This window comes from Limulus polyphemus, unplaced genomic scaffold (genome assembly GCF_000517525.1).
Source record: "Limulus polyphemus unplaced genomic scaffold, Limulus_polyphemus-2.1.2 Scaffold7763, whole genome shotgun sequence".
Classification (NCBI taxonomy): Eukaryota; Metazoa; Arthropoda; class Merostomata; order Xiphosura; family Limulidae; genus Limulus; species Limulus polyphemus.
Genome location: NW_013673373.1, coordinates 1 through 12,345, shown reverse-complemented (window position 1 = coordinate 12,345; position 12,345 = coordinate 1). Strand labels below are relative to the sequence as shown.

Here is a 12,345-nt window from a genome sequence, read left to right as displayed (position 1 = left end):
ACTAATGTTTTCCTTAATAATTATTTCATTAGAATTTGAAGTTATGAGCTAAACCATTAGTAATCAGACATCTACAATCATGTTCTGCGTTTTCCTTCCATGAAGGAGAATGATTTACAGTTTCAGTGGTACATTGTAAATAACAGATGTGTGAAATAGTGTTAGGGAAAATTCAAAACATTTAAGTAATCAATATTATTCATGTAGTATTCCTTACAATGAGTACTTTCTTCCAGCACAATCTATATTTTCACATTAATGCTTAAAAATGTAACAATGTTGTACTAACAATTAATGTAAAAACTAAAAATTGATAAGTAATATCTTGATGATCTTTAAGAAACAGCTTGAATCACAATACTGATATACAACTTGAAGAAAAGCTTTACTAATAGAGAAGTAGTCAAGTGATGATCAATAACACATTGAAACTCATTGGTAACAATTTCAGGATCTATAAACTGGAATGATTTCTTGATATTAAAAAATAAATAAATGAACAACTGATAAATTGGTCATTTCTTTGGTTAGCTATATCACTATAAAAAACAAATCCTCTTAATGCTACAATAAATTAAATTGAGTCTTCACATTAAACTATTTTTTAAAGCAGCATTACACACTTTTCAATCATCAAAAATAAATAAAAATTATTGTCAACTTCTGAAAATAAGATGACTGCTATATATATATATAAAAAATTGTTAGGCCTATAACTGAAGTTTTTTTGTGAACAAATATTTAAACAAACTTCTGGATTAACATTCCACACGCATATACTGCAACACAAACTATGCTTTTATGGATTTTGAATTCTTAAGCTACTTATAAAAAATAAAATAGCAGCAGATAATATATTTAAATATGGTGCAAAAGCAACATAAAATTGTTTTGCTTTATGTCACCAGACCCAGCAAAAAAACAACAACAGAAACTTTACACTTAAATATACTTTACTTTTATGTTTACTTTTGTGTTACTAAGTTTTTATATGGTGTTTCAACATACCATATTATAATTCAATGTTTTTTGATTAACAATTAGGCTGTAAAATTCATAGTCGTCTTATAATTGAAGCTGACCACAGGCCCCTTCCCCTACTCTACCCTGATGCATTCTTGAATAACCAGATAGCATCTGTCTATGCATGCATGCCAGATGTTTGCTGAAGGTCATCGTTAATTCTTACAACTAATCCACCTGCAGGTTGTTCGGTTATTGCATTGATTTTGTGGACCTAAAAAAGGACAATTATAACACTCAATATTTTTTTCTTTGCCATGGTTTCTGAAAATGGGGTTTATCTCATATTAAAGATCGCTCTATAATGAATAATCAACAGATAATTCAATTACTTTGTATGTGATTATTACACATATCTGTGCTAATACTGGTATCCTCATTTCCAGGAGCACAACTAGGTTTGTTTTAAGGCATAAGCTCACTTTCAATCCACTAATTTTTAAATGATATAATATAGTTAATGTTTTCCATGTACATTACAATCATTACTGAGTAAATAAAATATAGAATATTTTTCACTGTTTTAAAGTACTTCAGATTAGAGATAATTATTCAGCTATCTAGATATGACTTTTCCTAGTTTACAATTTTTTGCATAAATATTAGAAATTTATGGATAAGGGTAGGGTTTGAGCACCTCAAGCCCTTCCCTTCAACAAACAAGTGCAAAGAGTAGAGAATAATACAAGTAATTAGAAGTCGCATCAAAGGGAAAAGTAAATAAAAATTTTGCATAATACAAAATTTATATAATGACAGTATTACATATATTTATAAAGCAGCAAAATAAGCACAATGTTAATCAAAATATAGAACCTTCAGCTTTTTCTTCCCTTACTGATATTTACAAATACAAACATGTAAGAAATAATTTCAAAGTGTACAACAGACTGTTACTAATTACACCACAATTTCACAATAACATACAATGCAGATGTAAAGGTTTTTAATAAGAAACTGATAATGAAGCGTAATGTTACAAACAATTTCATAAAGTTACACACAATTAGAATTTTCAAGCAACAGGCTTAGAAATAGTTTATATAATCATCATATTAATGTGTCAACTCAAGATTCTCTTTTGTTTTTCCAAAGAGCTAATATTAAATAATCATAGTCTCCTATGTTCCAACCTCTCACAAAGAAAACAAACAAGAATAAATTTTTCATTTACTCCTGCTCAAGATAATAAATTTCTGTTTTAAATCAGAACAAAATAACAGGTTAAAATCTGATTTATGCACATGCATATATTATAAAGAAAATTATTCTATGCATCTATTTGTTGCTAACAGCAGGGCAAATAGGATTTTAGGTTGTATCTACAAGTCTAAAGAGATTATAACACCACTGGTAAGGCCACATTTGGAGTAGTGTGTTCATTCTTGGGTTCCTTACCTTAGAATGTGTAATGAACTGTTGAAAAAGGTTCAGAAGGGGGCTACAAGGATAATACCTGAGATGGAAAGCTTGCCATATGAGGACAGATTAAGATCTCTGAAATTTTGTCTTGAAAAAATAAGAGCTAGAGGGAATGTGATTGAGATGTTTAAAATTGTTAAGGGAATTGACAGTGTTGATGCATCTTTTTTTTTGTATCTAATGGCGAAAATGGTAAGACTAGGGGTAGTAAATATAGATCTTATCAGGATAAGAGTCATTTTCAGCTAAAACAGCTTTATTTTTCTAACAGGGTGGTTGGCCTTTGGAATGTGTTGCTTTCAGTTATAGTAGATGCAGTTAATTTAAGGGAAGGTTCGATAAATACTTGAATGATAAGGACTGGTTTTGAGTATTTCATTTTACTTTTAAAGAGTTTGGTATACTGAATTTGATGGCCTTGTTGTCCTTAAATTACATGAACATGTATGCATAATATAATTAAATCACAATAAGTACTTATAAAACTCATCTATCATTCCAAATATTCATATTTAGTAAAACTATAAGAAATGTATCTGAAACAAAATTTACAGATCAGATTGCACTGTTGTAGCATATTCTACCATTTAGTAGGTACTTTTAGATTATTTGGTGAAAATAATGCAAGATCCAGTACATGTAACAACATTTATTTCTTTTTTAATATTTGATACAACAAGTTTCACCTGTAGGTCTAATACACTAATATCATTTCAATGGAAATTCCTCACTAATGGTATTACAACTAATGTACAAATAAACTCCCTTCTACAATTTCACATCTAATTGATCGAGTAACATAATTTACTATAAACACTGAATATATGTGATCATCCACTAATTTCTCTGAATTTTCATTTACCACTCAAATTAATATTTCACTCTGACATTATCATTAAGTAACTACTTACTGATATTTATAAATAATGCACCCATGTCTAAATTTTAGTTGAAATTACTAGATTCTTGATATCATTGTCATTGTGAACTTTCTAGGTATTCTGCAATTACTTTTATGAACTTACTTGACCTTAACATCATGCATGTTCTACCTAACATCTAAATTGAAGCAAATGAAAATTTAGCTTGCAATAATATAACAGATTGGTTGACTGTAAGAACTACACATCAGTGGCTCTCAACGTTTTTGAATCTACAGAACTCTTCTGGTGTTAAATTTGTGTCATACAACCCTTCACAGTGTTCATTATATTGCTGCAATACTATCAACTATATGTACCTAGTCTTGTTCAGTAAATTAAAAAAATGCAGTGACTTGTTGTTATGTTGTGCCTTTATGAAACCCACTATACTAATAAAGAAATAGAATGTAGTCAGATTGTAATTATGTGACTTGTAGTATTTACACATTAGGATATGTAGAACTCTTGCATTCCATGGAACCCCAATATCTTGCAGAAACCCTGGATGTCTGTCAAGGAACCTGAGGGTTCCACAGAACCCCAGTTAAGAACCACTGAACAGTGGCACTGTGAGGTATAGACTAAGTGAAACAGTGTTTGATTTTTCCAAAGAAATCTATCTACGTCTTGCAAGGTCAAGATGTGATTCGTAAGCATATTTTATGTTTTCTTTTAGTAATGTAGAAAATCTTAAAATTTTCATTTATTTTGTTCTAGTTGCTTTGTTCTTTATAGCAGATAACATCTATTCTGCCTTAAGAGATATTGCATTAACACTGCACATCTATTTTGAACAAGTCAATGACTGTAATATCCTTTGTTGGCTGATTGGACAATGTCTGCATGGTTCAGCCAGTGAATGCTGTGAGAGAACAAGAGTCACAAGGTGGTGCTGTTGACTGGACAAAAAAACCAACTGAATTCGATAGCACTGTATTGGTTCAGTTTTACTTGTAGATTTTTGAGAACTAGATTTTGAGATCAGCATGTTTTTAGTTCTGTAGAATTCAGTCCTGAGAGATTGAAAGCTGAAGTATAGTAGATAATCTACTGTAATCTTGTTTGTGCAAGTATGCATATTGCTTTTTCTTTTGTTTTTTATATAACATTTTGTGCTTGTTTTCTCAAAAAATTGTCCTTTTTATTCAGTACACTAGAGAACTCAGTTAAGTTGTCAATCAAATTACTTGACAAATTTCCTGCTGCTAAAGCAACCTATTATATGCTTGCAAGGAAATCATTTTTATTTGAGAATACCACAAGTACATAGGAAGAAGAAATTTTGGAGTGATCACAGGATCTATTTCAGGGTTTGTGTTGATAACATGCATACTAGCCCTTGCATATCCTTCTGAGTTTAATCTACTTTAAATGAACATTTTTACAATTAGTATGGCTTATTCTGGGTGTAAAAGTACTCACAACCAAAAGGGAGAGTTTGGCAGAAAGAGATGATTGTATGGAAAAGGTATAAAGTATATGAGAAATCTTCTGCTGGACATAGGACTTTTGCAGATACTGTGAAAATTCATGAGATTGGTAAGCCTGCAGCTGTAGACTCAGACTGAATTGCTTGTGTCTAGTGTACCCAGACCTTTTGAGCAAATGACATCCCTGAGGATCAGTTTTGGCAGAAGCAAAACACAAAAGACTTAGGGATGGTCCAAGTGAAATGGCATCTGGAGAGGTCTCTATTGGACTCCTAACCTGTTTCTAGTCAGAGCACCACAGCCCCATTGCTGGTCCAGGCCACCAAAGAAGAGTGGATAGAGGTTGGACATGCTGCTGGAGTATGAACTCTACCAGTCAGATTTCTTTCCCTGGCAGGTGAGACAAATGGCACCCACAGTTGAGAACCATGATTTTGGGAGAGATCCCTTTCAGGAGTTAAAGGTTCCTTGCATCCTCAACAGTGACTTGTGATACCTGAGTCATGTAGGACTGTAAAACGTGCCACTTTAAGCAACTCATCACTCCATAGCTCTACCAGGAACCAAATGCCTACCTGGGTGTCAGATTCCCTATTAGCAACTTCTACCCAGAGTGGATGACAACATCAGTATCTCCACCTGACATATTTGTAGGGATCCTGTAAGAGAATGAAACATTGGTTGGCTCCACAGGTCCCTCTGGGTGAGGCTGAATAGTTCAATGAACACTGGGTGCATGAGCTGTTTGGCCACACTCAAACAGTTCATGTCCCCATTGTTCAGTGGAATGGTAAAAAAGGACCTAAAGTGGTACAGGTCTACTAAAGTGTTTCAGGCAGGTCACTGCCTAAATGGATGGAATCTGAAACAGACTGTTTCTGAGCATATCTGAAGAAGAATCTGCAGGAGTACTGTGGGACAGTTATATATGAACTGTGACCCCTTGGAGAATGAAGTGATTTATCTGGGTGAGTTCAAGGCTTGAAAGAGGATTATATTCAAAGGAATAGGTGCCTACAGATGATCTGTACCAATTGCTTCGGAAAGCACACCTGGCAATGGGCTTTGAATATAAGAAGGATATCCTAGGTGATTGGTTAATTGAGGGAAACCTCAATGTGTTTATGCAACAACACTCAGAAGTGAAGGGCATCCTCATTCTCACAGAGAGCCCAGCATGAAATAATTTGAAATGTTCACTTCAAATCAGCCACTTCCACCACATCGGGTTAGACCTAACCAAACACCTACAAATTTTGGTACAGCAATGCAGCCACACTGGTCTTTAGCAAGTGGGCAGGATCATCCAAGTACACCCATGTATTACATGCACTGAAGGTCAGACCACAGCAAGTGCTGATGCTTCCACATGAATAGCATCCAGGATGGGAACAGCAAAGTGCCTGCTCTGTTTGCAGACCAGTGGGGCAAAGGTAAAGGAATTGTGCATACTTTACTGAGCAGGAAATATGGCAGAGCTATTGGTTGAAATCAACAGCTAAACAGAGCTCAGCAGATGCTGAGCAACAAATTAGGCATGGTTATCAATATCAACTGCTGGATTAGCAGGTCCAATATGACCAGTACCAAGATATGGATGTTGTGGCAAATGTTCCAGAAAGGTAGCAAAGCCTAAGATGGGCTTGGCCACCATCCTAGGGAAACACAGTGAACTGCCTGCACTAAAGAGTTCAGTGCTCAGTCCAGCTGTGTCAGGGCTTGGTAGAGATCAGTATGTGCTGATGAGAGTACAAGGGTGAGAGATTAAGTTCCTGGTATATATAGCAGTGGCAAAAACTTTAATGGATGTCACAATCTTTCAAGTCCTCTGAGTGAAACCAAGAAAATGGTCAGTTGATACTGATTTCATTCTTGTGAATGGTGATAGCCTAAACATGGTGGAGAGGTGGATCTCTGATTCCATCTAAGATGTATCACTCACAGAAGAAAAGTAATAATTTCCACTCTCAGATCTGGAATCAGTATCCTAGGGATGAACAAATGTGGAGCTTGTCTGTCAGTCTGTTTGTCTGCGCATTGGGTGATCTGATGTTCTATAGGAAAGTCATCCAATACTGGCTAGAGCAAGTACAGGAACAATCCATTGTTTTGTAAGTATGTGTGTGTTTAGTGGAGGTGGGGATAAAGTACTTCCATACTCATAATTGGTGTTCTTTAGTTTAACCTGGATGAAGGTTAATGCATTGGTGCCATGTAACAGATAAAACTACACAAAATAAATTGTTTCCTTGCAGAAAGCAAGCAGCATGGGCTTGGACAATCATTTGTCAATTCAGCAACATTGCCCAATTGAGAAATCAATAGACTATGATTGAATGGTACCATGGGAAACACATCAGGCTCAACTTGAAATAAATTCCAAAGTGAACAGGTGGAATGGTGAACAACAAGCTATTCATCTTGCTGCCAATTTAAAAGAACTAGCTTTAATGACATTAAAGTAACTTTCCGCCTGAGAGCTTCAAGAACTATCTTGCATTGGTAGCTGCCTCATCCAACAGGTTCAGAGTGACATACCAGAAGGAAGCATACAGAGCAAAGTTATTGACCAGGGTACAAAGGAAAGAAATAGATTTCAGTTGAAATTGCAGATTTGGAAAGGCTTGCCCAATCATCTTACCTGGATGATTCTTGTGTAAGTATGGATTTGTTGGCATGTGACCAATTTACAGATTGTCATAACAGATGAAGATTTACAAATTATGTTTAATCATAGTAGGTGTAAATCTTTAAAGGAAGCTATTTAGTTAGTAATGGAACTTGAATCCATTTAGATTGAAAATAAAACTACTAAAGGCATCGTCCAGAAGTCATGGAATCATCAGATTCTGTAGTATTGAAGCATCAAATTTCCATGACAATATATATATATAGGAAACCTGGCTATTACAATGAAGACTGTGAAGAATCAACAGCTATTAATACACCAAATAGATAATACCTAAGGATGAGTATTTGAGCACAACTATATTAAAGGAATAACAAAGAGACAACTGGGCATTACAAAATAGGAATTAGCTGATCTTATAAGGTACGTGCAGCTTAGAATACTCCATATGTCCCAAATGAGATGATAAGTTCATTATTTAGAAAAATGAGTCCATAAGTTTACTGATGAGAAGTCTTGTAGTATGTTGATTGGTACTGATTCTACAGCTACAATAGTTCAACCCAATTTGGCTATGAAAGGAGGGAAATTGCCTCCTGAGATGAAGAAAGAATAGGTACTGATGCAAACAGAAAGTGAAAGCTTCTCTACACCTCATGATGTGTAGGAGGTGAACATGAGGAAGGGAGCATATTCGAAACTGACTTCATGCAGAGATATGAATGTGAGATTAGGTTAACTTCAAATAGCTTCAAAGTCTACGACCAAAAAAATCTGTGTGCACTACATGACAATTACTACACCAGACAAACTTCCTATGACTATCTTTGGAAGTATGTTGGTGAGAGAACAGCCAAGAGGGTAACTTCAAAGTGAAAACTGTTAGTAGAAAGTCAACCTGTTGAGTAGCCCATGGTTTTTGTCAAGACCACTTCTAGAGGATCAACAAGGATATAGTCACTAGTGGATTTACTTGACCACCTACCTAGGAAAAACACTCTTAGTGACAAGACAGCAGGTAATGATAAGGAACAAGAGGTCATCCCATCTGTATACCATGGCTTCAGAAGAGAAAACTATGAAAAAGACTTGGTGAATGGACAGTTTAGTGCAGTGTCATATTTGTGTATTAAAATTGTTAAGGGGCTTCACAATCTAGAAATGGGGCAATGTTTAAAACTATATTTTCAATGTTTTAATTGAGATGTTTGTTAGAGGGAGATGCTAACTGTCATGATGATGTAAATATAGAGAAGCACTATCTAATATCTAGATACAAGAGTACATTATTTACAAATACGAATAAGCAGTTAGTGAAGTTAATGAGTATTCAGTGATTTTATGAGTTCAGTGTCAGAAAAATTGTTCAGTGTTAGGAGTCACATATATCATGTTCATCCAGTTACTATAATAATTAATGAGGATATCCTGGAAGTAAGTTTATTTGTGAGTTAAGCATACTCACCATTAATCACGGAAAGTTCTATTAAAATGCTGTTTGTGCACTTAGGCTTACAATTACAAGTGAAAGGAGTCTGTAGCAAATGTTAAGAAAGAAATAAGCTAATTCACTATCATTATGCTGACTAGACTTGGCATTATTTTTATCAAATAATCTAAAAGAAGTCACCTATGGATAAAATATTTTACAATAATGTGAAAAATTTCAAGAATGTGCTTACTGGAGAGTGGATGGTTTGAAAAACTACACCAACATTCTAAAAAGCCCTCTATCTTCTGATTCTTTAAGATAAACACCCAATTTTTTATTTAAGTTCTTTTTGTCCACCTTTTTCTATGGAAAAAAGACCCCTGCACACTCTAGTACTGGCTATGCCTCTGAAGTAGCAATGTGAAGGTAGTATTTTAGACAAAATAATCTCAACTGTGGAAACTTAAGCTTCTTTTTTATGGCTACCACTACATAGACAACATTATTTGAAATTGTTTTGACTCTTGTCATTCTAATACAATGCACATGTACATTGCTGTTATGTAAGAACTAGTTGGCCATTAAGACAACAATAGGATTATCTTTCAGTTGATGGCACTATCAATACTCTACGCAACACTAGTTAGTGAAAATATCAAATAGTGTGATCTACTGACAATTGAAAAGAAAAAAAAATTATATGTTTCTATTAGTTCAAGTGTTTTATAAAAACTGACAATTCTATTCAATGTGATATTTTACTAATTTTGAGAATTGTTTCTATAAATGCTATACCGTTTTTAATAGATTATAGACTGCAACTCCATTTTATAGTTTCTTGCATTTTTATAAAACTATAACTTTGCCCGGCTTGTCCAAAATACCAAAAGCTATATTTTTTTGTTGAATTTAAAGCTTAAATTTTCATAGCAGAAACAGTTTGCTTTTAATTTTATTTCTTATTCTTATGACACATATTACAGTCAGGACATGATACTTCTCTCCTTTGACAATGACCTGAATCTTACCTTTTTGAAGACAACTGTTACTCTTGTATTAATGGACCAGAATGAATGGAACAATTGTGGTTTCCACTAGAAGCTGTTGGAAGTGTTGGTTCACATATTTTTTTTTCATTTTCATCATCATCATCAAGGCTTTGATCAGGAGTAGCAAATGTAATATGTTGTAAGGAAACCTGGCCATGAAGTTCTTGGTAAGAGTTATCACCAACTGTAAAATATTCAGTTTGTGATTGGTGCTGAAGGAGTAGGCTGCTTCTCTGATCCTCACTGGCTATTGCACTAAGATCTGAAGAGTTTGACTGAGATGAAAGTTGATTTTGATCTTCATTATATTTCTCTTTATTACCAGTTAGTTGTTTTAATGATAAATTAGTTAGTGATGAAACATGTTCATCAAAATTGATGTTCCAGTCATGACTGGTCACCACATGTGAGCCCAAAGAATTAGTGTGTTTTGAGAGTTGATCACAAAAATCACTATTCTTATCATCAATAATCACTAGCTGTTCTACAAGGGAATCAGTGTTTGAAAAGAACTGATCTTGAATATTTCTACCTTGATCATCCCTAACTACTGGGATAGGTAATTGGTCATAGGGTACATTACTGAGCATTAATTGAGGGACAGAAGATTCTAATAGCTCAGTGGCATAATCATAGTTATCGAGTGGATGGAATGTATCATTACTTATATCATCTTCAGTGCAGAGAATGTTAACAACTGGAATATTTTCTGCTTGTTCAACTACATTTGTTGCCTCCTGCCTTGGCAAATTCTCTTTTGTTTGTTTAATGGTATGTTGAGAGGCAACATCTGTTGATACCAATGCTGGTGACTTTTTATGTTCTTGTTCCTGACAATGTTGAAGACCAGACAGGAAATGAAGCATTAAAACTGAAAGAGCTTGCATTTTTTCATCAGACTTAGCAATCAGAAAGGCTAAACGTGTTTTTTCAGAGGTGCTTGACACTCTTGTTTCTTCTTTAGCTAAATGAAATCGTCTCTCAGACTCACTGTCTATGGCTGTTTGTAGTTTAGAAATCTAAAAGAAGTAAAAATGAAAATTAGTAGAACTATTCAATAAAAAAAGAAAATTTACAGAAAGATAAAAAGTACAATACAAATATGATTTTCCAATTTGTTTTTAACACGAGTAACATTTCAGATATTGTTACAAGTTTTTAAATGAATTTTGTAAATATTTATGAAGAAGTTGCTTTTTAAAGGCTTTTAATTATATTCAAAAAATAGACTATTATTTAATTTCAAAGTAATTTAAATACTGGCTACCTCTTTTTCCTTACAATGGTATTTTCTTGTAGTTTAAACCTAAGAAAGAAGTGTGAAAACTAAATCTCTTTGACAAAAACTGTTTAAGGAGATTCTATTTAAACTGTTTTAGTAACCACAAGAATTTTGACAAGGACCAATGATTACAAAAATTAGCAGATGAATGCTGCATAGCTAAGTTGTCACTTAATATTACATATGGCTAAAGAAAACTATCAGTTTGTCACTTTACAGTTATGTATTACAAGTAGATACTTTCATTTACTTAATGCACTGAGTATTTTACAAAGCATTACCACTTGTTACAGATGTACCCTTATTGGAAATTTGCATGATGCAGATTTTACTCAGAATGACTGTGATCTACAGATCTTAAAATCTACCAAAAGAATACAAGTTTTAATAGTAAAAAATTCTAAATATAAATCTTGATCATCTTTCTATACTTGGATGTTCTTTTTAGATACATATTTTATCAGCAATGTGAAAGACCCAAGCTCTCCTTAGAAGATCAGTCTCAAGCTCAAACCTTGTAACAAGACAAACATGGATATTTCCAAATGTTAATAATAGCTTTATTTTTCAGTATCTAGAAATAATATATTTACTTAATTTTATACACATATACTGTACCATCTAACCAGATCCCAATGCTATTTTACATCATCTTTTAATGTTTTACTTATACTAAGTCCTTACATATTTTTTAAGCATTTCTCCAGGAGTTTCTCTTTATTTATCAGCTTTTTAATATAAACGTTTGTTAAAAATTGTCATTTCCTTCATCCCTGATGGAATTTAAAAATAAATGTAAGACTGTGATACAATCCAGTTGGGTGATGGTAAATCAATTTCATATTTTGTGATACAATCCAGTTGGGTGGTGGTAAATCAACTCCATAATTTGTTACACAATCCAGTTCTTAGTCTCAGTTCCTCCCGTTCCGTTGGGAACATTGGTCAGCGAGACCCTCACCATCTGCCTCTGTCATGAGCGGTCTCCACCGCTTGGTCAAATGTTAGATCTACCAGTTCCAAATCCTCTTTAAAAGTTCTTTGCCATGTCTTCTTTGGCCTTCCTCTCCCCCTTCTCACATTTGGCGGCTCCCACTCCATGGATTTCTTTGCTGGTCTTGATACTGACATTCTCAGTACATGTTCTGCGAATCT

General features: G+C 34.0%; 1 protein-coding gene across 1 annotated transcript; it reads right to left on the bottom strand.

The window, feature by feature from the left end:
• Nucleotides 1-263: 263 nt before the first annotated feature.
• Nucleotides 264-10,927, bottom strand: LOC111089894 (the record flags this gene model as incomplete). The annotated part of the gene is made up of 2 exons (XM_022403137.1): nucleotides 264-1,237; nucleotides 9,888-10,927. A coding segment is annotated over one exon (1,023 nt), but the record flags the coding sequence as incomplete, so codon positions are not given.
• Between the last annotated feature and the right edge of the window lie 1,418 nt (nucleotides 10,928-12,345).